This window comes from Talpa occidentalis, unplaced genomic scaffold, assembly GCF_014898055.3.
Source record: "Talpa occidentalis isolate TD23 unplaced genomic scaffold, MPIMG_talOcc4v2.1 talOcc4.14, whole genome shotgun sequence".
NCBI classification, from domain to species: Eukaryota; Metazoa; Chordata; class Mammalia; order Eulipotyphla; family Talpidae; genus Talpa; species Talpa occidentalis.
Window position 1 is genome coordinate 1,618,462 of NW_023601433.1, and position 22,932 is coordinate 1,641,393.

Consider the following 22,932-nt stretch of genomic DNA (forward strand, 5'->3'; position numbering starts at 1 on the left):
TCCGGGGGCTCTTCCCGCTGCCCCTGGGCTTCTGCTCCGTGCCCGTGCCCTGGCCCCGCGCCTCCTCCGTGCACCCCACAAGCCGGTTTCACACACGTTTGGCTGCTCAAAGGCTGGCTATGTTTTATTAAATCATTGAAAACTCATGTGCAGACAAATTTTTCCACTCTGGGGAAACCAGAGACTGAAACACTGGGGAGCCGGCGGCCTAGAGATGCCGCTCCCAGCGCTTCTGCAGAGCGTTGAAATCATCAGGAACGGTCGCGGCTCTCGCCATGGCATGGCCGGGGGGGGGGGCGACTTCCCTCCCTCCCTGCTCTCTGGGAAGGAGCCTGCTGTCGCTCAACCCACGCGGGCGGCCGGAGGGCGGCAGGGGCTGGGGGTGGGGGGGGGTGCTGGTCCCAGCACTGGCTGCGAAAGCCCAGGGACCCGAGACTTCCAGGCGGCGCCCATCGTCCAGGCCGGCCGGCGTCCTGCCCGCCGCAGCTAGCGTGGGGCGCCCGGGCTGTCTCGCGGAAGGTGGTAAGTAGAGACGCTCGGCGCTCAGGCCCCAGCTTCCCCTTGGCGCGGAAGCCGAGAGCATCAGGCCGCGGCTTCCTAGCGGTGCCAGCTGGGGACCCGGGACCCTGAGACCCAGGCCCGACAGAAGCGCCCCTGTGAGCACCAGCCGCACCGTGAACGTGGTCCTTTCTAGAGCTGGGGTCACGGGGTGGCGGGGCAGACGCGGGCGCGCCCAGGAGCACCCAAACAAACACAAATTAAATATTATCAAATGTTAAATTAAATTGAAGAACCTACTTTCAAGAGCAAGGGATCACTGCTTCCTGAACTCGTGTCACAGGCCAAGGCTCAGTCTCTGGGGACACCCAAGTTCCTGTGAGTTAAGAGGCACCCTGCTCCCCCTCGGGACTCCCTGAAGGAAGCAATGAGGCCCCAGTGGGGACCCAGAAATGCCCTTCACCGCTCCAAGCGCAGGCAGAGCCCCAAAGACATCTTCGGCCTGGGATGCGGCTGGGGAAGCAGGGCTGAGAACGGCAGACGTCGGCTCCAGCCGCGACGGCCGCTTGACCTTTCGCTCTGCAGGCCCATGGCCAGACCCGTGGGTGCGGCCTGACGGGGTGTGCAGGCCCCAGCTCTCCCAGGGAATGTGTAAACAAACCTGGGGAACAGCCTTCCTGCCAGTTTTCCTTTTGTCAGTGAGAAACCTCTTGGGCACAGAGAAGTAACAGGCGGGGCTGCTCGTCCGCCTCCCACCGGCTTCACCCTGCTGTGGACCAGGGGTCAGCCCCGCATTGCGCCCCGGCCCCAGTCTGGAGCAGAGTCAGAAGCCTTTTTTTTGGACGACCGTATTCCCGAGGCCTGGCGGCGGCCGCCACACCTGGGCCTCCGGTCGTCACTGGGGGGGACTCGGTGAGGAGGCCAGGCTTCTGTGCAGGTTGGGGTTCTGGCTGTGTCTGTTGCGACTGCGCACCGACGAGAACGCGGTTTCGCAGCCCGGGACTCGGCACTTGTGCAGCTGGCGCAGGTGCGCGGTCTTGTGGTGCGCCCGCAGGGCCCCCTGGCTGCTGTAGCTCCTCCGGCAGAGCTGGCAGGTGGTGGGTGGCCCGGCCGGCAGGCTGGTGAGGTTCGGGTCGGCCTTGGCCATCAGGACACAGAGGGGGTGCTCGTCCTCCCCGGGGGCCGGGCTGGGCCCTCCGCAGGGCCCGTCGCTGTCCTCCAGGAGCACCCTGCCTTCCTCGCTCGCCCCGTCGGAGTCCCAGGACGAGCGGCTGCTGCCCTCTGACTTCACGCTGGAAGCGGCGCTCAGGTCCAGGACAGCGCTCTCGCTGGCCGGCCGGGATGCGTAGCCCTCCAGGTCCGCACTGCGGACCGGGGCCAGGGGGCAGCCCAGGCCGCCCATCCGGCTGGCTCCCTGGAAGATGACCGAAGTCTGGGGGGCTGGCTGCGCGAGAGCCGCGCCCGGGTAGGCTGCCGTGGCCGCGTCCTTCTGCAGGTAGGCGGCCGGGAAGTGGCCTCTGCTGCTCTCCAGCGCCTCCTGGCTCAGCACGTTCGGGTGGAGGTTGAGGTTGGAGATGTGTCTACGGGAGTGAGGAGACGGTTAGCAACGTGGGCTGCGGCAACGTCCTCCCACTGCGCGAAGACGCGGGCTAGAGGCCGGGAGGGACACCAGGCGCCTGACTCCAGCTTCCCACCAGACCCGCCCGCCCCCGGGGAGGAGCCACCACAGGGAGCGCAGGCAGGGCTGGGGTACCGAGCTCCCCTCAGTCCTGCGGCCAAGGCCAACGACAGGTACCAGGTGCGGCTGGAATCCGGCCAGGGGGGTGGCGAGCCTGCTTGAGGGTCCCCAGAAGGGCCCCGGGAGAGAGGCTCAAGCTACAAGGAACTAGGTGCCAGGACAGGTGCCTCCCGGCTGCACAGAGGCCCCTGGCCCCGCGGCCCGGCTGGCGTCACACAGCGCGGTGATCGTGATTGTGGGCGGCAGAGAGGAGAGAGATCGGCCTTGACGGCTCACGTTTGTCTTTCTAATGTGCCCGCTGAAGACCTCAGCTCCCGGGCGCGCCCCACGCCGGAGCGTCTGCAAACACGGCCTGGCTCTGGGCGCGGGCGCCTGCTGAGCTCAGCCCCCACCTGCAGCGTTGCCGTCTGTCCCAGACAGGGTTTGCCAACGCAGCGACCGAGCCCGCCGTGCCCGCCCAGACACCTCCCCGCGGCGGGCGAAGGTGCCCATTATGCCGCCGCCTGCGCCTCACATGTGTCATTTGGATCTAATTTGTCAGTTCAGAGTCGGCCTTGCTCAGGCCCACGCTCACGCCTCCCTAGGGAAACAGCCCTTTCCCCGGGGCCACCTTCCAGGCGCCCGGAGGCTGCAAACAGGGAAACCACCCCCCAGCAGGCAGGACACGTGCCAGGGCCAGCGCGGGAAAAACGCCCTCACCAGGTAACGGAGAACCAACTGGATTTCCTCTTCTGAATCCACAAGACAAACGGGCCTGGTGGAATGATGGTCCCTATCATGTAGAGAATTTGCTAAAATTTTACACAAAGTGTCTCCACGGCCCCCGCACATCTGTCCTGCCCCTGCAAGCTGCTCCCGCTTGCCCCGCTCTGGTGCTGGTGTAAGGGGGGGCCCGGGAAAAGGGGAGGCTCCAGGTTTCCCTCCCAAAGAGGAGGGTGGTGTGATAAATATTAAATCTTGCAGGGTTAATTGCTAATACAGCAAATATTGACAGAGATAAAAATCCAAGTGCACAAAAGCTCTTGAGGGTCCCAAGGTTTTAAGACTTTGTAAGGGGATTGGGAGACTGAAATGTTCGGGAAGTGCCACTTTGGACAGACCCCTTCTTCCAGGAAGCCCTCCCAAACCACTTGAAGAGTCTGGTTCGATGCCCTCTGTGCGCCCACAGAGGCGGCATGTCACCCACGGGAGCAGCCACCACCGTCAGCTGCGATTCGCTGCTTGAGGGCCTGCTCCGCGCCGGCTCTGTGGCAGGTGGCGTGGCGGTGCGCTCCCCGCCAAGTAACAGCTATCCTCACAGCAACACGGAGCTCAGCTCCGACTCCAGAAGCAGTGGGAGACCCAGACCACCGCAGCACAACTTAGGTCAGATTCTACATAGGCGAGTCCGAGACTGCACGGCTGGTGCGTTCCATCAGCGCGCGCCACGCGTTCCGTGTGCGCACGGGGCGGTGCTGGCAGAGGAGGCGTGCAGCCACAAACAGGCCAGGAAGGGAAATATTAAAAACATAAAAAATAAATACGAAATGAAGAAGTATCCTGGACTGGACCTGCTGGCCGGAGAGCACCGTAAGCACCGAGGCTCCTCCGCCGGCGAGCTGGTTCCTGGCCCTGATGTCACCGGCGTCATGAACAGACCCTCCCCTTGCAGGACAATGGAGAAGGCTGGCTTGCTAGTTGGGGTGTCCTGTGTGGGGCTTACCACCCCACCACAGAGGGGGGAATTTTAGCTAATAGCCGCTGTGCGTGGCTCTCGGCGCGCACCCCACCCAGGCGGGTGTGAAGGCTGGGCATTTCGCCCTGTGACAGATCGGGCCCACGACCTGCGGCAGGGTGGTGTGGGCACTGCTTCCAGTCATGTGCGTTTGAGCCGCTGGAGCGCTTTGACGCTGTTGGCCACTCGTCATATCACGTTCGCTGGCGAGCCGGGCCCTTCCTCACACCCGCCATGCACCAGCTCATCTCTTCCTAGCTGGGGATGAAGCCGACCTCACGTGTGGAGATGCCACTCGAGCCACGGAGACACGCACTAGCGCCATGGCAAGGCCCAGCCGCACCCCGGCATGCGGAGGACGTAGCCCCCGACCCTCCTCTGCAGCAGCTCGAGTGTGTGCGCCCGTGTGAGCATGTGTGTGCGTGTGCGTAGCCCACACCACAGCTTTCCACCAACATCACAAGCCCCACCCGCTAATTGCCTTCGTTCTTTGCTGTCTTCGTATTTTAAAGCTCTTCAGTCAAGCAGCGAGTATTCTTCCGAACAGAGCGGGTCAGCTAGAGACCAGAGGCGCCATCTCACTCGATGGACAGAACGAAAGCCGGGCGGGGAGGTGCCGGGGACCCCTGCCAAGCCCCCCCCACCCCCCCCCACTCTTCTGATGCCAGCTCCTGCTCCTCAGCCCACCCGGCACAGACACATGACTGAGTCAGACTGTCCCGACTGCGGACAGGCAGGAGGCGGCACGTGCTGCGCTGACACGACCCCATCGTCACTCCAGTAACATCTCGGGGCTGAAGAGATGCATCAACCCCACGCAGAGGGAGAGGGACAGACTGGCCAGTGGCCTCCCGCCCTTTGAAGGTCAGGCCTGGAGGCTGAGCGGACTCAGGCTCCCGGGGCTTCAGGCTCCCAGGGCCTCAGCAGCGTGCTCGGGCCTGCTGCAGGCCCGCCGAGCGGGAGTGCCGAGTGCAGGCCGGGTTTGCCGTCCTCCAGGTGACCGACGCTAGCGGTCAGAGACACGACGGCCGCTGGGGGGTCTTACCTGTCTCTGCTCCTGCGGGACGGGAAGGTGGCCCTGCAGCCCTGCACCGTGCACGCGTGGGTCTCCCTGGCATGCATGTTCTTGTGGTGCATTTTCACCCCGCACGCGTTTTTAAAGGTCTTCTTGCAGACGTTGCACTGGAAGCGGGGTTCCCCCTCCTTGCTGGAGAACATCCGCTGGCCACCCGGCTCCAATTCTCTAGGGTCTTCGAGGCCGGGAAAGGCCAGCCCTCTGGGGGAAAGGGCACCGAAGAGCCCGCCGGCCAGCATGTGCCCCTGCAGCGAGATGCAGGGCTCCACCCCGGGGGGCAGCGGCCGCTCCCGGACACCATCCTCCTCCTCCCTGGGGGCCTTTGTCGGGCCTGGCGCCTGCTCACCGCCCCTCTCTGAGTGGCAGGTGGCTGGCTCGGGGCTGCGGCCGAGGCCGCCCCTGGACTCTGGCCCGGATCCACCGTGGTGAGGCCTCTCTGCCTCGGGGAGGGCCAGCCCCGACCGCAGGCTCCCCGGGGGCGTGCTGGTGGCCCCAGGACTGCAGGCCTCCGGCTCCTCCCCGCTGGCGCCCTGCAGGGGCGGCTCCTCGTCCGAACTGAGCCTCTTCTCCCGCACGAGCTCCGCGGCCTCCTTCTCGATTTTGATGGGCATGCTGGACTTCCGGGACTTCTTCTTGGGCAAGGCGTGGAAGGGCATGGCGGTGGAGGCCAGCTGCTCCGGGATGGCCGAGGACAGCAGGGGCAGGGACGGCAGCACTCCGGGCGTGTGGGCCAGCTCCGCCGGGGTGGCCGGGCTGCGGTAGAAAGGCAGGACGGGCTGCACCGTCCTCAGGTTGGGGAAGAGCACCCCGTGGTGGCCGAGGCTGGGGCAGGCGGGCGGGGTCCCCGGGAAGGCGGGGCGTGGGGCGCGGGCGGCCAGGCCCAGGCTGTGCCGCAGGTCCTTGTCCCGGCTGTTGCGGTTGGCGGGCGCGTGCAGCCGCGGGTTGGGGTTGGCGCTGTGGCGGTTGCGGCTGCGCAGCGAGCTGAAGACCATGTTGCAGCCCTGGACGGTGCACTTGTGCTTGATCTTCAGGTGCACGGCGTTGTAGTGGATCTTGAGCGTGCCTTTGTCGTAGAAGGTCTTCTTGCAGGCCGCGCAGAACACTCGGCCCTTCTTGGTGCCCAGGCCGCTCCGCTCCGACTTCACTTTGGCCTCGGGGGACAGCTGTGTCCCCTCCATCTGGGTGACAGTGGGGTAGGGGCTGGCGCCGCCTTCCTTCTTAACAGTCTCGGGATAGGCCAGACACGGCTCTTTCTCAGCCGGCCCCGGCGGGGACTTGGGAATGGCGGAGCCGTCCTCTGGCTGGGGCTGGGGGGCCGGGGCCTGCTCCAGCAGGTAGGCTTCAGGCAGCGCCCCTATCAGTGCGGGGGGCACCGGGTTCAGGAGCTGGAAAGGCAGCAGGAAAGTCATGTTGTTGACGAGGTTCTCGAAGGGGTGTGTACTGCTGGGGCTCCCCCGGCCCCCGGGGCCGGGAAGGCCGGTGCCCCGCTGGCCGCAGCTCTCGATGAAGGCCCGGATGTCAATGCTGGCGGTGGCGGGGGGCAGCAGGAGGGGCTGCTCCTCTTTCTCCTGGGTGGCCATGAGCTCCACGATGGACTTGGTCTCTCCGAAGCGCAGGAACTGCTGCAGGGCAGCCACCTCCTCCTCGCCGGTCATGATGCTCCAGTGATCCAGCACCTTCCCCGACGCGTCCTGCACCCGAAGGCAAGAGCCAGTCAGTCCCGGCTCCTTCCTGCCCTCCTAGGAAGCCTCCTGGCGCCTGAGCACCAGGCCCCTCCGCACATGCGCAGAAACGACCTCCCCTCTGGCCGAGAGAGCACAGGGTCCGACCCTCACCCGCGCTCCCAGCCCAAAAAGTCTGCGCAGAAAGTTAACCACACAGACGCAAGTAGCGCCCAAAGGAGAGAAACAGACCGATCTGATCAGGCCTCAGGGAAACCCCGTGATGATTTTTCCGTCTGATTTCAAAGCCATAGGTTGTGCTGCATCAGGCGTGGTAACTTTTCCCACTAAAATTAAAATATGTATCATGTGAACCAAGGTAACTTCCTTATCTCAAGAGCACGGGGGGTGCACTCAGCCCTCGCTGTAGCTCGAGCATTCGCTGTGGGGTCAATAATCTTCCCAAGCAATGAACATCAGAAAACAAATGAGCGGTATTGATCGGCTGCAGGACGGGAGAGCGGAGCTGTAATTACAGGGCGGGCTGCAGCTCTTCCAGACTCTAGCCAGGCCTAACTTTCCCCAAAACTACAATAAATATTTTATCACAGAACGTGTATTTGATGGCCTACTGAGATTTTTCGCAGCGCATGTAAGAGTTTTGAAGATGATGAGGAATGTAACATCATAAATTTTTCATGCACTAGAGGTTCAAGGTAATTGATTCCATATTTTTAATACTAACGCTAGAAAGCAAGATGATTAGGATCATTAAATATTGATCTCTGTCATAATGTAAGATCGTAATGCTACTCTACATAAAAGGTTGCTTCCAGGCTCTGGGGTCCCACACTCGGGCCAGCAAACGTGTTTCCAGGGAGGGGATGGGCTGGGAGGCCAGAAAGCGCCATCTCCAGTCCAGAGGGTACCCCCCTCCAGCGACCTCCGTGCTGGGCAGCACGCCCAGCCCTGGCTGCTCAGCTGGAGGATGGGGACAGGCCCATCCGCCTGGCCCGGTTCCGGAAGCCGCGCGAGGGCTGCCGCAGCCCACTCAGCGCAATGGCCGACGAGCAGCAGGCCAAGGTGGACGTGAGTCTTGGAAACACTCATGCCCGGTTCATTGACAGTTTCACCCAAGCGAGCTGACATTCTCTAGTGTGTTGGCAAGAGAAAGTGCTGGAGTTGTTTCCCCCACCAGGAGAGTGATGTAATTCCTACTGGGAGCCTGCTCTTTGCTTGAGATGGGGGGTCAGGATGGGAACCACGAAGCCCGCCCATGGGAGGGCAGGGGGGCAGGTAGGGCGCTCTGCTCAGGGGAGAGGAAAGGAGAGAGAGAGAAAGAGGAGCCTTGAGCCCAGGGCGCAGGACCACGCAAGCACAGGACAGACTCGGCACAAAGCAGGGGGCACGAGTTGGGGTGGGAGCGGAGGTGGTGGGGGGGGGCGCACAGAGAGGGGCGGGTGCAAAGCTGTAGCTGCTCCCCACACCCTGTGACATGAGTTCCCCTCCAGCACCCGCTGCGGGTTCTGGAGTTTCCTGATACCTCAAGGAAAGCACTGGAATTCCCTCAGAATGTAAGGAGGGGGTTAAGGCCCTAGAAGACTAGCAACGGGCTTCCCTGCAGCCCAAGGGCCTCCTGCCCATCCGTGAGCCCACCTGCAGCACGTATCCCCGGACGTAATCCTGCAGCGTCCAGTCCAGCGCGTGCAGGATGCGCAGCACCTCGGCCGGCGGCAGCACGCTGAAGAGCCGGTCCAGCAGGATCTTGAGACGGACGGGGATGGCCTGGGTCCCGTAGAGCATGAGGCTGCTGATGTCAAACACCACATTGGCCTGGACGATTTCCACCTGGCTTGTGGGGTACACAGGGGGGATCCTCAGCTTGCTTAGAGCTGCAAGGTCAAATGGAGAAACGCTGGTTTTAAAGCTTCCACGGTTCGGGGCTGTGGGCACCGGCAAGACTCTCCGCTACCTGCTCCAGGAAACTCACACACAGCGGGCATGGCAACATGGGTGGCCCAAGGCATCTCCCTGTTCTGTGGCATCCTTACGTGTGGAATGTCTCCCATGCCAGGAAAGGGGAGCAGACAGGGCCCCAGAGGGTGTGGTTAAGAGGATGGAGGGTCTGGAGGCAGCGTCTGGGTGGAGCTGGGCCTTGGCCCTGAAGGCCTGGGTTGAGCCTTGTCTGCCCCTTTCCAGGCGTTGGGTGTGGCAGACGCAGCCACCTCCTGATTGAAATTTAGCTTGAAGTGAGCTAGCATGAAAGGAAATGAGGGATTCCCTTCTGGTGACACCAGTCACACTTCAAGCGGCTGTGCGGGCGTAGGGCTGGCAGGCTTAGCAGAAAGCCAAAGCAAAACACCAGGATGCCCAGGCAGGCGGAACGTGAACTTCAGCGAACAAGAAGAGGGAAGTCGTGCTTACACCACAGTCACCGGGATACACTTAGGCCACTGCGTTCTTTACTGTTTATCCCAAATTAAAATGCAGCGTGGAGCCCCTACTTTATCTGGCGCCCCGGTGCTGGGGAGACAGGAGTGCTCGCTCTCTGGCTGCAGAGCACGCTCGAGCCTCAGCTGCTACGGGGGGGACACTCCTTCTGCAGGTGGGGAGACTCCCCAGTATGAAGTGTCAGGCCTACCCCCTGGCACACAGAGGCCTCAGAAATGCTACCTGTGATCCCTTCCTGGGGCCCCATCATGTGTGGGGCGCCCTGCTGGGAAGCAGTTACAGCGGGCCATCCAGCCACACCCCATTGGGAAGCAGTCACCGTGGGCCCCCCAGCCACACCCCGCTGGGAGCAGTTACCGTGGGCCACCCAGCCGTGCCGGCACTGCTCGCACTGGCGGTGGTTCATCTTCCCGGGCCGGAAGCGCTGGCAGGCGCAGTCGAGGGTACAGCCGACACCCTGCAACGAGAACACAGCTGCTGAGGGCAGTGGAGGGCGGGGGGCCCAGCGCAGGGCCCAGCCTTCAGCCCGCGCCCCGCCGGCCGCCCAGGGGTGTGGACGGAGACATGCTGGCGGACGAGCGCTTCGCAGACACGCGCACACGGGAGACCGGGCCGAAGACACAGGGCCTTCTCCAAGCAAAGACAATGGTAGAAAGAAATTCCTGCTGGTTACTAAGTACAGGGGGAGAGCGGGCGGTCACACAGTCCACCTCATGGCCAGGCCGAGCGGAGCTGCCACCCTGAGGCCGGCGGAGGCTGGTGCGGGGCGAGGGAAGGGAGGCTGCGAACCGCCAGTCACACTGGGACGGAAGGTGACTCCACGGGCTGGGGGACGGGGCCCAAGAGCAATGGAAACTTGCGCTCGAGTGTTCGTGGCAGCAGCATCTGTAACAGGCAAAAAGCAGGAGCTCCGAGTCAGCAGGGGGAAGCACGAGCACGGGCACAGGGAGCTCACGGGGCGGCAACAAGCAGGGAGGAGCCCTTGCGGGCGGCGGCTCGGAGGGGCCCTGGGGGCACGCAGGGGGGGGGCGAGAGGCTCAGGCCCAGGCGCCCCGTACATGGACTCAAGGGCAGGCCAGGATGCAGAGGCAGGAGGCGGGCTGCGGGCACCCTGGGCGGCGCGTGGTGCCAGGAGTGATGGCTGATGCCCGCCGGGTTGCTGGCATCTTTTAGAAAAGTAACTTTCCTCTGAGACACGACCCCACGGCACGGATTCCACCATTTAACTGGGACAACTGAATGTCTCGACACGGTCACAGGCGGTGCGACCGCCACGCCAGGCTGAGTGTAGCCTGTCTTCATCACCCCCGAAGGGGCCCCGTGTGGCAGTCTGGGGGCCGCGCGCTTCCCACGCTGCTCCTCCAGGCACGTCCGAGGAGGGGAATCCAGGTCGTGGGACACGCCGTGGGGAACTTCCAGAGAAACGGCCGAACTTCTCGGAAGTGGTGGCACCGATGGATGTCCCCGCCCTGGGGTTTGCGGCCCCAGACGCCCCACCCCTGCCCACACGCGTTCCTGTCTCTCACTACGGCCGCCCACGGGGTGGGAAGTGGTGTCCACTGCGGTCTTGGCTGGTATTTCCCCAGGGGCCGCTGGTCAGCTTCTGCCCTTGCGCCCGGAGGCCCCTGCGTGCCTTCTTGGAGACCCTCCTCGAGCCTTGGCCTGCTTCCCCTCAGCACTGAGTTGGGGGGCTTCTTGATACAGCCCCGGGGCAAGCCCCCCTCCAGGTAGAAGGCGCCCGCGCCTTTGCTCCCACCCAGGATCATCTCCCGTTCGTCACGGCGCCCGCTGAAGCACAGACGCTTTACATTTTGACCAGTTTCTTTTCCAGGTGGTGAGAATGCAGTAAGTTGGGCCGTTGCGTAACGACAACTGTGGCGAGACCCTCAGTCGTGTCTGCGTGAGTCTTTGTCCTCCGAGCAGAATGGTCAAGATCCAGAACGTGGCGGCACCAAGCGCCGGCAGGGGGTGCCGGCTGGATTCCAAGACTCCCTGCTGGTGGGAATGCAAAATGGCACCACTTGGGAAGAGAGTTTGGTGGTTTCTTGCGAAACGAAACATCCTCTCGCCATGGATGCAGCAATCGACGCCAAAGGCGCTGAAAACATGTCCACCCCACACCTGGCAGCGGCGCTGGAGCAGTAGCTTTATTCAGAGCTGCCGATGCTCCAGGGCCACCGAGCCATTCTTGGGTTGGTACGAGGGTGAACAAACTGCACATCCGGACGACAGAACAGCGTGCGGCGTTGAGGAGAAAGCAGCCATGGAGCCGGGAGAGGCGCGGGGGCCGCCAGCGCACGTGCTGAGACAGAAGCCAGCGTGAAAACCCTCCCCGCGGGGTGACTCCACCAATAGGACCTTCTGGAAAAGACAGCAGTATGGAGAGAGGAAACAGCCGCGGCTGCCAGGATCTGGTGTGGGGAGGGGCGACCAGCAGGGCCTCAGGGCGCGACCAACACTGCCCAACACCGCCCACCCTGGCCAGGGGCGCACAGCACCGCGTGGCTGGCTCTGGGCGTGGTGGAGACGGCGTGTGGGCCCAGCACTGTCATAAATGTCCCCTCTGGGGACAGGAGAGCCAGGAGAGCCTGGCCGGGCTGCGGGGACCATCTTGCAACCACGAGGCAGTGGACATCAGGCGGCAAGGACGGGGCAGGAAGGAACGGCTTAGCAGCAGCCTAAGCAGGCCCCAGCAAGCCACGGACAACGGCCCATCAGGAGCTGTCGTGGAGGTCAAGTTAGCGTCTGGGGTTCTCTCTTAAGAGGGGGGCCTCCCTGGTGGTGCGAGGGGTTAAGATGGAACTTATAAAGCTGACCGCAGCCTCTGCAGCACGAGTTCGATCCCTGGCCGGACAGGGAGAAACCCACGTGGTGCAGCAGACCTCTGTCTCCCCGCTGCTCCCCGCAGCAGTGGCTTTCAGTCAGTCCACCTGCTCTGCTCCCCGCTTTGTCTCAGGTGGATCCTCTCAACCCCCACACCTCTGGCCTGTACCCCAGCTCTCGTATGCATAACTAAATAAATCTTTTTAAAAAAAGAGAATCTCCGGTTGGTGCTGGTTTTCAGTGATAAGAATCACATGACTTCCCGACCTGAAAGAAAAGTGCCCGTCAGCTCAGTCACAGCACGACGCCGGGTCACGCCGCGCTTGCTCTAAGCTGCGTGCGTGGGACGAGAGCACTTCGGGCCTGCCCGAGTTGCACTGATGGTTCTGGACGTTGCGCCAGAGCTCGGCTGGGTCCTGGGAAGCTGCGGGCGGAGCAGAACCGGGCAGGACCTGCAGGCTGGGGGAGGGCAGCCTCGCTTGGGGGGGGGCACCGTCTCCCCCTCCCTGGCTGCAGAGTCAGCCTTTCTGGGTCAGAAAACAGGCCTCAGGCCAGGCGGTCTCTGCCCCGTTCTCTCAGGCACACACACTGTGCCTCTCCCCTCGGGGGACACGGCCGTTCTCCAGCCCGGCCCCTCCGCTGGCTTCTCACAACTGCTTTCACTTTCTGTCTTCAAGTCCCGCTGTCTTCCTCACACATGCAAACCCACAGAGGTTTGACGAGGTGCCGGTGACCAGAGGCAGAGGCCCCCGGAGGTCCTCTCGTGGGGGTGGGGCTGGGTTGCTGGCGTGATGGGACCGAAGCCCTGCGGGAGAGAGCCCCGCCGGCCAGCGCCCTCCTGGGAGCGCAGCAGAACGGCACCCCGTGACCCAACAGGCTGCTCTGTTGTGGGCCCGTTGGGTGAAACCCCTGCACCGTGTGCGGGTAACCATGGGGAGCGCCGGGGCTCCCAAGGGGAGAAGCTCCCAGGGTCTGACCTAGGGGTACGTGGCTTTTCTGGAGAAAAAAAGTCAGACACGCGAACGGGTCAAGGAGAGACCAGAATGGGATGTGTCAGAAGGACGGTGAGTCACTCACTGAACTAAGACGCAGCGACTCAAGGTAGCAAAGACCCAGGCGAACTCCTCGGCCGCCTCGAAGAACGCCGGGAGCCCCGGGGCTCTGGAAACTGGTCGCAAGGGAACGGCTTCACGTGTGCGCCCGTGCCCACAACCCTCTCGGGACGCCAGCAGGGTCGCCGGGGGGCGCACTGCCCGCAGGGCACTCCAGGAGGACACGGGGAGGCGCAGGGTCCCCACCTCCTCACTCCTCATCCCGGGGAGAAGGCGGCGGCCCGCGGGGCCCTGGTTGGGGGCTGCCCCACCCCGGGGTGTCCTGAGGGATCCCCTGAGCCCGGTCAAGTCCAGTTCACAGGACATGGAGTGGAAAAGCGCCTTCCAACCCCACGGCGGGGAGGCCGGGCCCGCTCTGCGCGGCGACGGCCCCGCGTCCTCAGCAGGCCGGCGGCGAGGAGCGCGCGGCACGGGCTACGAGAGCCGGCGCGGGGCCCCTGATTCGAAACGCTCAGTGAAACAACACGTTTATGGGATGATCAGGGCAATCTGAACAGCGACTGCAAATTTAAGTGGCGCTCAAGAGCCACTGCCGACCTCCTCGGCGCTACAGGGAACGCTGCCTGTGTCTGAGAGAGGCCTTCTCCGTGGGAGCTGCTTATTAAAATATTTATGAATGAAATTATATGGTGCCCGGGGTTTGCTTCAAAGGGATCCAGGCTGGTGGGGCAGGGGAGGGGCGGGGACACAGCGGAAACGGGACTGATGGAGGGGTACGCCGTGGGACCCCAGGCGCAGCGTCACCGAGCTCCACGGGACCATTCCAGTGTCCTCTGAGGTTCACCTTGATGAAAAGTGACAAGAACCCGACGGGTGTGGACCCTCCCTCCCCACCGCACTTCAGTTGTGACGGAGATGGCGGGCGGGCGGGGGAGCGTGGGCTGTGACCCGGGGCGGTGCAGGCGGGAGCACGGGTGTGTGGGGTCCTGGCACAAGGCAGGCTGGACCCACCCGGTGTCAAGCCCAGGAGGCATGGGGAGGGGGCCGGGGGCCGGGGGCAGGCTGCGCTAAGGGCAGCAGCGTGCTCTGTGGGCTCAGGGACCGGCCGGGGGTCTGAGCAGTGCGGGGATGCATTCCCCAGGCGCGCTTCGGAAGAGGGGTCTGGAGAGGCCTCTGAGGGGGGCGTGTGGGGGCAGCACCTGATGAACCGCGGAGACCTGCAGAGGGCCTGGGGCCGGCACCCAGGGGCAGGGCTCAGCGGCGGCGCAGGCGTGGGGGCTGGCACGGCAAGGGCGGTGGGGGCAGGGCCGGGACAGAAGTGGGGCCAAGTCCACCTGGGAGGAGAGGAGCGGCCCGCGAGCCCCGGCGGCGCGCTCCTCGCGCGCTTCAAAGAGGGTGATGGGGAAAATACTTGTTCTTTTGATCTTTACAAATCAAAGTATGAGCCCGGTGCCAAAATCATTTAACAGCTGTGCCTTTTTTTCTGAAAATGATTAGTTCTGAAAAAGGAAAAGAGAAAAAGTAGAAAAATATGCAAATATTACCTTAGAAACCAAAGCAAAGACTTAAAAAAAAAAAACCAACAACAACAAAAACTGTGCAGAAAGTAAATGACGTGGCTACATTTTTTCCCCTTTATAACCTGGGTTTGGGGGCCTCACAGGTCGTCTGCAGACACCTCGCAACCCGGGGGGTGGGGGGGGCGCTGCGCAGGCAGAGCTCTGATCACCCCGAGTCAGCCCGGGAGGAAAGAGCAAAACGCCGAAGGAAAAAGACACGTGTTTCGGGATAACTTTGACCGAGAGGCCCGTTTCTCAGGCAATGCGATGCCGCAGGCAGCCCCCGCCGAGCCAGCGAACACGGACACCGTGAACGTTTCCACGCAAACTCTTGCCTAGAAAACGCTTCTTTTAGAGATTTACTGAGAACGAGATTTTTCAAACTAAGTGTAAAAAATAAAAAAAGAAGCCCTCCAAGGGCTGAGGGAGAAAAGGGGACAGCGTCAGGCGCCCGGCTCCCTGCCCGAGACGCGCGGGGCGGGGTGGGAGAATCCGGCCTCGGGGGAGGGAGGCGGGCGGCGGGCAGGGGGCGAGGAGCAGGGCCGGGCCGCGCGGGTCCCGTGCAGCTGGGGAAGGATAAGGATTCCGCTGTTGGCGAGTGTGGACGCTTCACGCAGACACCCGCAGCGGCCGGGCGCTCAGATCACTCACTCCAAGGGGAAAGGGCGCCGAAGCTCGGGTTGACCTGAGGCATCGCTCAGGGAGCCACGCACGCGTGTGCACAACCTTTTGTCTCTTCAGCTCCCTCCTCCCTCATTCCAGTGTCCTCTGAGGTTCACCTTGATGAAAAGCCTCCCGGGGTGGCTGGGGGTTCACAGCCGCAGCCCAGGGGTGGCCGGGAACAGGAGCCGAACCCTCCACTGTGCCGGGTTCCAGAAGGCTCCCCAGCGTCCCTGGTGTCTGCTCCCTCTTTAGACATAGGCCTTTTGGGTAAAACAGGAGCGTGTGCGTGCGTCGTGCGTGCGTGCATGTGTGTGTGTGTGTGTGTGTAGAAAGAGGTGCCCCCCAGCAATCTTGGAATTTCCAGAATTAGGAAAAAGGGATTCAGAGAATGATGCCGTAAGAGGAAATGAGGTTTTCAGGTGCAAACCAATTTAAAAGAGGGGAAAAACCGTTCTCAGGTGTCCCATCCGCACAGAGCCAAATTCTTTGGAACATTTCTCAGAAAAGACGGCAAAAATGAAAGCCTGAGGTGAAGCTGAAAGTCTGTGGCAGAACACGCGGAGTCACACAGCGACCGACTCCCTAACCCTTGCTCTTAGAGACTCAAAAGAAGGCGGTGGCTCGGCAGCGAGAGGCCGGCCGCGGGGGCCTTTCTGGTCCTTGTGCAGCGGCGCTGCCTGTGACTAAAGTGACCGGCCCGACGTCACCCTGCAGAGGTGGGCGCGCCCGGGAGGGGAGCAGAGCACGTTCCTGCTGCACGTTACTTCCCTCGCGGGCGCTCAGGGGCAGCTTGGAAGAGCCCTGTCGGCCTCCCGACTGGGCTCCAGCAGCCCGGCACCCTCGCCCGCCCACGCCTGCCACCGACCTTTACGGGCAAACCCAGCTGCGGGTGCGCTCGGCGGCCCCAGGCCCGCGGGGCAGGAATGCGTGCTCGGTGAGGAGCAGCCCCTGCGGAAAGGACTCCGCTTTTCTCACCCGGGGGGTGGCTGGTCTCTCCCCAGCCCAGGGCTCCGAGGAACAGCAGGTGGCCCTGGGCCTCCAGCTCCTGGGAGCGACTCAGTGGTGAAAGTGACCCCGCGGCCGCAGCCCCTCCTGCGGGTGGGTCTCCCCAAAGTGAGTCCCCACAGCCTCTCCCCACGTCTGCTCTGGGGAGGGGGCATGCCCCGGCCCCGCGATGGCAGCAGAGGAGGCGCTGGTCTTCCAGGGGAAGTGTCTGCCGGTGAGGACGGCAGGAGGCAGGAGGCAGGAGGCAGGAGCAGGAGGCAGAGGCAGGAGGCAGGAGGCAGGGGCAGGAGGCAGGGGCAGGGGCAGGAGGCAGGGGCAGGAGGCAGGGGCAGGAGGCAGGGGCAGGGGCAGGAGGCAGGGGCAGGGGCAGGAGGCAGGGGCAGGAGGCAGGGGCAGGAGGCAGGGCAGGAGGCAGGGCAGGAGGCAGAGGCAGGAGGCAGGGGCAGGAGGCAGGGGCAGGAGGCAGGGGCAGGAGGCAGGGGCAGGGGCAGGAGGCAGGAGGCAGGAGGCAGGGGCAGGAGGCAGGGGCAGGAGGCAGGGGCAGGAGCAGGAGGCAGGGGCAGGGGCAGGAGGCAGGGGCAGGAGGCAGGGGCAGGGCAGGAGGCAGGGGCAGGAGGCAGAGGCAGGAGCAGGAGGCAGGGCAGGAGGCAGGAGGGCAGGGCAGGAGGCAGGGGCAGGGGCAGGAGGCAGGGGCAGGAGGCAGGGGCAGGAGGCAGGGGCAGGGCAGGAGGCAGGGGCAGGAGGCAGGGGCAGGGCAGGAGCAGGGGCAGGGGCAGGAGGCAGGGGCAGGAGGCAGGAGCAGGAGGCAGGGGCAGGGGCAGGAGGCAGGAGGCGAGGCAGGAGCAGGAGGCAGGGGCAGGGCAGGGGCAGGAGGCAGGGGCAGGGGCAGGAGCAGGGCAGGGGCAGGAGGCAGGAGGCAGGAGGCAGGGCAGGGGCAGGGGCAGGGCAGGGCAGGGGCAGGAGGCAGGGGCAGAGGCAGGGGCAGGAGGCAGGGCAGGGGCAGGGGCAGGGGCAGGAGGCAGGGCAGGGCAGGGGCAGGAGGCAGGGGCAGGGCAGGGGCAGGGGCAGGAGGCAGGGGCAGGGGCAGGGGCAGGAGGCAGAGGCAGGGGCAGGAGGCAGGGGCAGGGCAGGGGCAGGAGGCAGAGGCAGGGGCAGGAGGCAGGGGCAGGGCAGGGGCAGGGGCAGGAGGCAGGGCAGGGGCAGGGCAGGAGGCAGGGGCAGGGGCAGGGGCAGGGGCAGGAGGCAGAGGGGCAGGGCAGGGGCAGGGGCAGGAGGCAGGGGCAGGAGGCAGGGGCAGGAGGCAGGGGCAGGGGCAGGGGCAGGGGCAGCTCCGCGGCCGGCGGTGACAGGCGGGCCCAGGTGAGCGGGCAGCAGCCCCCGCGGGGACCCGGCGATGACTCACGGCTCCGAGGCCGCAGAAGGGCCGGGACTCCCCGCAGCCCCTGGGCGGAGGCGGCGGCCCCCGCGCGCCCACATCGGGGCGAGAGTCCAGCCCGGCGCCCCCGCCCGAGGGAGCCGTCGCGGGCGGTCGTGGCTCGGGCGCCCCGGGGCGGCGGGGCGGGCGGGGCGGGAGGCGGACGGCGCAGCTCGGGCCCGCGGCAGCGGCCCCGCCCGGAGGCGGCCCGGGAGGCTCCGAGGGCGGCGGGTCCCGCGCCGGGAAGGCGGGTGCCGCGCGGGGCGGCGGGAACCGCGGGCGCAGCTGGGCCCTCGGAGCCGCCGAGCCCGCACGGGCGGACGGACGGACGGACGGCACCGGGAGGCGCGCGCCTGGGGAGGCGCTCGCGGGGCTCCTCGGGGCCGCGGGGCCCGGGCGCCCGGGCAGGGGAGCCGCGGCCCGGGGCGGGGACCCCAGGGGACCCGGGCAGGCGCCCGACCCCGCCGCACGACCGGCCTCGCGCCCGCGGGGCGACACTCACCTCGGCCATCCTGCGGCCGCTGCGGCGCGGGGCGTCCGGCCTCGTCCCGGCCCCGCCGCCCGCGTCCGCCCCGGCTCGGCCCGCGCCGCGGCTCCACGCTCCGGCCGTCGGGGCCCGCGCGGCGCAGGGGGCGGTACCTCGGCCCCGCCCCCGGCCCCGCCCTCCCGGCCCCGCCCTCCGGCCCCGCCGCTCCCGGCCCCGCCCGCCCCTCCCGGCCCCGCCCGCCTCGCCCGGCCCCGCCCCGCCCCGCCGCAGTGGGCCCCGCCCCGCCGGGCGGCCCCGCCCCCTGCCCGCCGCGTTCCGTCCGGTCGGCCCCGCCCTCCGCAGGTGTGCGCCCCGCCCTGCAGGCCCCCGCCCTGCCCCCCGCGTTCCGCCCGGCCGGCCCCGCCCCTCCGCAGGTGGGCCCCGCCCCGCCCGGCAGGCCCGCCCCCGCCCGCCCCCGCCGCCGCGAGGCCCGCCCCCGCCGGCCGCCCGGGCCGCCGACCGCAGCCGCGCGCGGGGGAGGCGCCGCGGGCCTGACGGCGCTTGTCGCGGGGACGGACGTGCCCGGCTCTGCCGCCCGGGACTGGCGAACCGCCCCGAGCGCTCCGGCCCCGCGCGGGTGACTCGCCGCCCGCCGACCCCGGGGCCCCGCGGCACGGGGTCGCCGCGGCCGGGCCCGCGCTGCCCCGACGGGCCGGGCTCCCTCCAGCCGCGGAGCGGGGCCGCCCCCGCCCCCGCTGCTGGGTTTGTGGCCGCAGAGCCAAGCAGGCGGGCCCGAGAGGATCGCTGCCAGCCGAGTGTCACTGAAATAAATGCAATTGCAACAAACAGACACTGGCCCAGACCTTCCGCTGCTTGGACCACGGGTTCTCGTGTGCCCTGGAGGGGCGCCGGCCGGGGAGATGCGGTGTGAGGCCGGGGGAGGCGAGGCCCGCGGGCCGCGTCTGGCGCTGGACCCGGGACCGGCCGGGGCGGGAGGACCCGCGGGCTCGGGCGGGGAACGGGGTCTCGGGCCGCCTGCCCGGGGGGCCTGCCCGGCCTGGGGCCCGGGGCGCCCGCGGGGTGGGCCGGGAGCGTCTCCACAGCCTCGTCACGGGGCTCTCTGCGGCTCCAACCCCGACGTCACCTCGTTCTCCCGCCCCCCGCAGCACCCCGAGCGCCGGGAGGTCCTTGTGCGCCTCTGCCCCGCGCCCCCAAGGCAGGGCGTCCTCCCGGGTCCCCCGCGACGCTGCTTCTCAGCAGCTGCCCCGACGGCCCCACGGCCCCCACCGCCGCCTCAGCTCGGCCCGACGCCTGGATCCGCCTTTCGCCTTCCTAGCCGGGCGCGGGGCCTTGTCTGAGCTCCCCGGCCGTGCTGTCCCCGCTCGGTGCCAGGCGGGCTGCCGGTGGGCGAGAGCAGCCGGGTGTCGGCTCTCCTGGCCTCGCCGCCCCCCACAGAAGCAGGCCCCTGCCCTGCCCTGGCCGCAGCGGCTGCGTAAGGGCGGCCCTGTCTGCAAACACTGCCTCTGCCTCACCTCCTTCCCCTCGGGGCACCAAAGACTGCTCCGGGGGTTCCTTCAGGTCTGTCCCCAGAGCACACCGTGGCAGCGGGATTCATGAAGGGTCATACTGGCATCTTACAAATGCCCCAAGATGTGCCGAAGCCGCAGGCAGGGGCACACGAGTACCCGTGGTTCATGCAGCGGAAGGTCTGGGCCAGTGTCTGTTTGTTGCAATTGCATTTATTTCAGTGACACTCGGCTGGCAGCGATCCTCTCAGGCCCGCCCGCTTAGCTCTGCGGGCACAAACACAGCAGCACTTGGGGGCTTTGGGGATACACACTTTGAAAACACAGAAAGAGTCCCCCGGCAGGCGTGGGGTGGACGGCCATCCTCCCTCTGATGGGGCCGTTTGCCTGGCCTCTGTGGGTCAGGACAGGACCTGGATTTACCCGCTGCAGGCCCACTCGCTCTGGGGCCCGGCGTGCCGTGCAGCCTCGGAAACCGGCCTCCGAGGGCCTCCTCCCTTCTCGGAAACACGGAAACGGGACAGAGTCCCCCACAGAGGGAGGTGCGCGTCCATGGGGCGCCCACCCCAGCGCCGTCTGCTCCTGGCAGCTCAGCCCGTGGGCCTGGCAGACTCTCATCGGGCCTTGGTGTCCGGGTAGCACGGGGCGCACCCAGAGGCCCCTGCCCCCGCCTCACATTGGCTTCTGCGCTCAGCCTTGCCGCTGTCCTTTTGCGTCAAGTCCTCCTCTAGCAAGCTCTAAAAACACAATGTCTTCTCTGCCTGCGCACGGTATTAAAAAATATATATTAAAACGAGGCAAAGTTGTAAAGACACAAAATAAGAAAATCCCTGTGGCCTGTCCTCGTGGAGGCCAAAAGCTGGTCTGAGCTGAGGCCCAGCTGTCCTGTCCCCGCACGAGGCCTTGGGCCAGGGTGGGGTGTGCATGTGGGGTGGTGGTGGTGGGGGGTGATGTGGGGGTATGTCCCAGAAACAGGCCAGCGATGGGCCTCCCCGGTCAAGGCAGGTAGTGTGACAGGCGGTGCTGTCTGAAGTGGGCAGCTGCCTCTCGCTTGTCAGCAGCTGGGGTGTGGGCTTGATTTTGTCGCGTGTCCTGAGTTTTCAAGAGCAGTGGGAAATATTCGGATATTTCAGAGTTGGCAACGGACTCACAATCTTGATGGATCGATATGGGGTGACTCAAACAAAATATGCTTGTGGACCGAGTCTGGCTTGGGCTGTCCTCACATCCTGTGCTCACGAGGCCGCTCCCAGCACACAGTAGGTGTGCACTGAGTTACAGCGAGACTGTCCCCGCAGGACCTGGGCTCCAGGCTGCCCCGGCCTTGCCTGGGTTCGCGTTGCCTGGGTTCGCGAGCGACGCCTCCAGGACGCCCTCTCCGCGGTCTGCTGTGAGCTATGGAATCGCTTCTCCTCCACAAACCGCTCTTCTGAGAATTTTTTCCCCAGTGGGGACAGGTCAGCTTGTGATTTTTGTCTTCACTAAACAAAGGGATTAGCAGTCATGGGGTCATTGTATTAAAAAGAAAAATCCCTTTTTGCTAGAGGTCACACATGGGGCAGACCAGATTGGGGGGGATGCATACGCACTCCCCTGCCCCCACCCCCGCCAGCCCACCAGTCCAAGGAGCAGCTGGCCGGGCCTGGTGGCAGAGGACGCGAGCGGCCCGGGCAGGCAGGAGGAGGCTGACCACGGGCAGGTGGGCAGAGAGCGGCCGGGCCCGGTGAGGTGGCCTCGCCTCAGTTCTCCACATTCCTCTGAGGACAGTGCTGGGAACTCCGGCGGGCAGTCACTTAGCACTGTCACCTCCGGCCCAGACGGCGCTGCAGGCCTGGGCACGTCTGCGGCTCAGCTCAGCACTGGGGCCTGACTAAGCAGCCTGTGGGCCAAGCCGCCACCCCCTCCTGCTGCCTGCTGGGGGGGGGCAGCCAGCCACAGACCCAGCTCCCGCCCAGGGCTCGAGCTTCTCCCCCACCCAGGGCGCTCCCTGCAGAGAGCTCAGGGAGGGGATGCCCCCCCCCCCCGGGGGTGGCCTAGGGCGCAGGCAGCTGCTCCTCTTCCCCCCCACAGGTGGGGTCCCGGCCCAGCGCCTGCAGCCCCTGCCCCACAAAGAGGGAGTGAGCTGCATTCTCCTGGGGGGTCTGGAAGCCAAGATGTCAGGTCTCGGGGAGGAGGAGGGAGAGCTGTCAGGGGAAGAGTGTGGGTGCAGTCGTAAATGCCAGACTGAGAACCGACCTGGCCTGCTCCCAGGCGGGCGCCTGGAGGCCCCCTCTGGGGGGCTGAGGCCATTCAGATGTGGCCGTGTATTGACACCTCCGGGGTGCACGCAGTTGCCTCTCGCTCCCTCGCCCTCCTTGACTGTCACACAATCCAGGGGTGGCCGGCGTCTTCCAGACAGCTCTGGCCTCGCGGGGCGCTGGGAGGACGCCGCGGTGGGCTCCTCTGGACGCTTTGCTCGGCAGGAGAATTACACCTCTGGCCCTGGGCTCGCTCTTCCTAATTAAAGTGCAGGAGCGCTTAGTTGCTGTAAACCCCGCAGACTGGCACTTTGCCCGTGGAGTCGGTGCCTTTGGGTGGGTTTATGGGGGTACGGCAGGCCTGGCCGTGAGGGGCTGCAGACAGAAGGAGAATGAAGGCTCATGATCCCTTGAAATGTGCTATCTTCTGCAGATTTCACGACCCGTAATCCAAGGCAGAGGAGGAAATGTCTGGGGTGTCCTGAGAGTCCCCAATCAAAAGGCACTGCTTCGGGAGCGGGGAGGGGCTATGGGCGCCACGGGACCCCATTCTCAGCGACTCGGTGGCATCAGACTTTAAAGTGACCTCTCAGGGGAGTCGCTAAATTCTTAAGGGAATGAGAGCTATGAAAAAATAAACGAGTTTATCATTTTTAAAAAATTATGCTTGTGGAGGTCGCGGTTTACAACACCGTGTGTGTTTCATAAGTACAGGTTTAACCTCTACAAATGCATGTTATCAATAAAAAGTAACTCCAGGTTACCCATTTTGTTATGTGTCAGAATAAGTAAGCATCTTTACATGTCTGATTTAGCAAACCTGGAGGAAATAGATTCCTTCTTAGAGAGTTAATCTCTGACATTGCAGAGACGTTTGCTCGCGAACAGAGCCTCGGGAGACTTAAGGAAGGACGCGGCCATCTTCAAATTGGTATCTTATTGACACCTAACATTATTTTCAGATATGCAATTAATGTTTGCATAGTGTGCAAAAGGATCACCCCATAAGTCTAATTGCAGCTATTCCCGTACATAGTAACAATTTTGTTT

The 22,932-nt window shown here is 65.0% G+C and overlaps 1 protein-coding gene across 1 annotated transcript; it reads right to left on the minus strand.

Moving 5' to 3' along the window:
• Positions 1-460: 460 nt before the first annotated feature.
• Positions 461-18,189, minus strand: BNC1 (basonuclin 1). The gene is made up of 5 exons (XM_037509959.2): positions 18,156-18,189; positions 9,495-9,594; positions 8,343-8,578; positions 4,996-6,716; positions 461-2,078 (listed from the first exon to the last, which is right to left on the minus strand). Exons 1-5 carry the CDS (start codon positions 18,162-18,164, stop codon positions 1,394-1,396), a joined length of 2,751 nt encoding a protein of 916 aa, XP_037365856.1. The 5' UTR covers positions 18,165-18,189; the 3' UTR covers positions 461-1,393.
• Between the last annotated feature and the right edge of the window lie 4,743 nt (positions 18,190-22,932).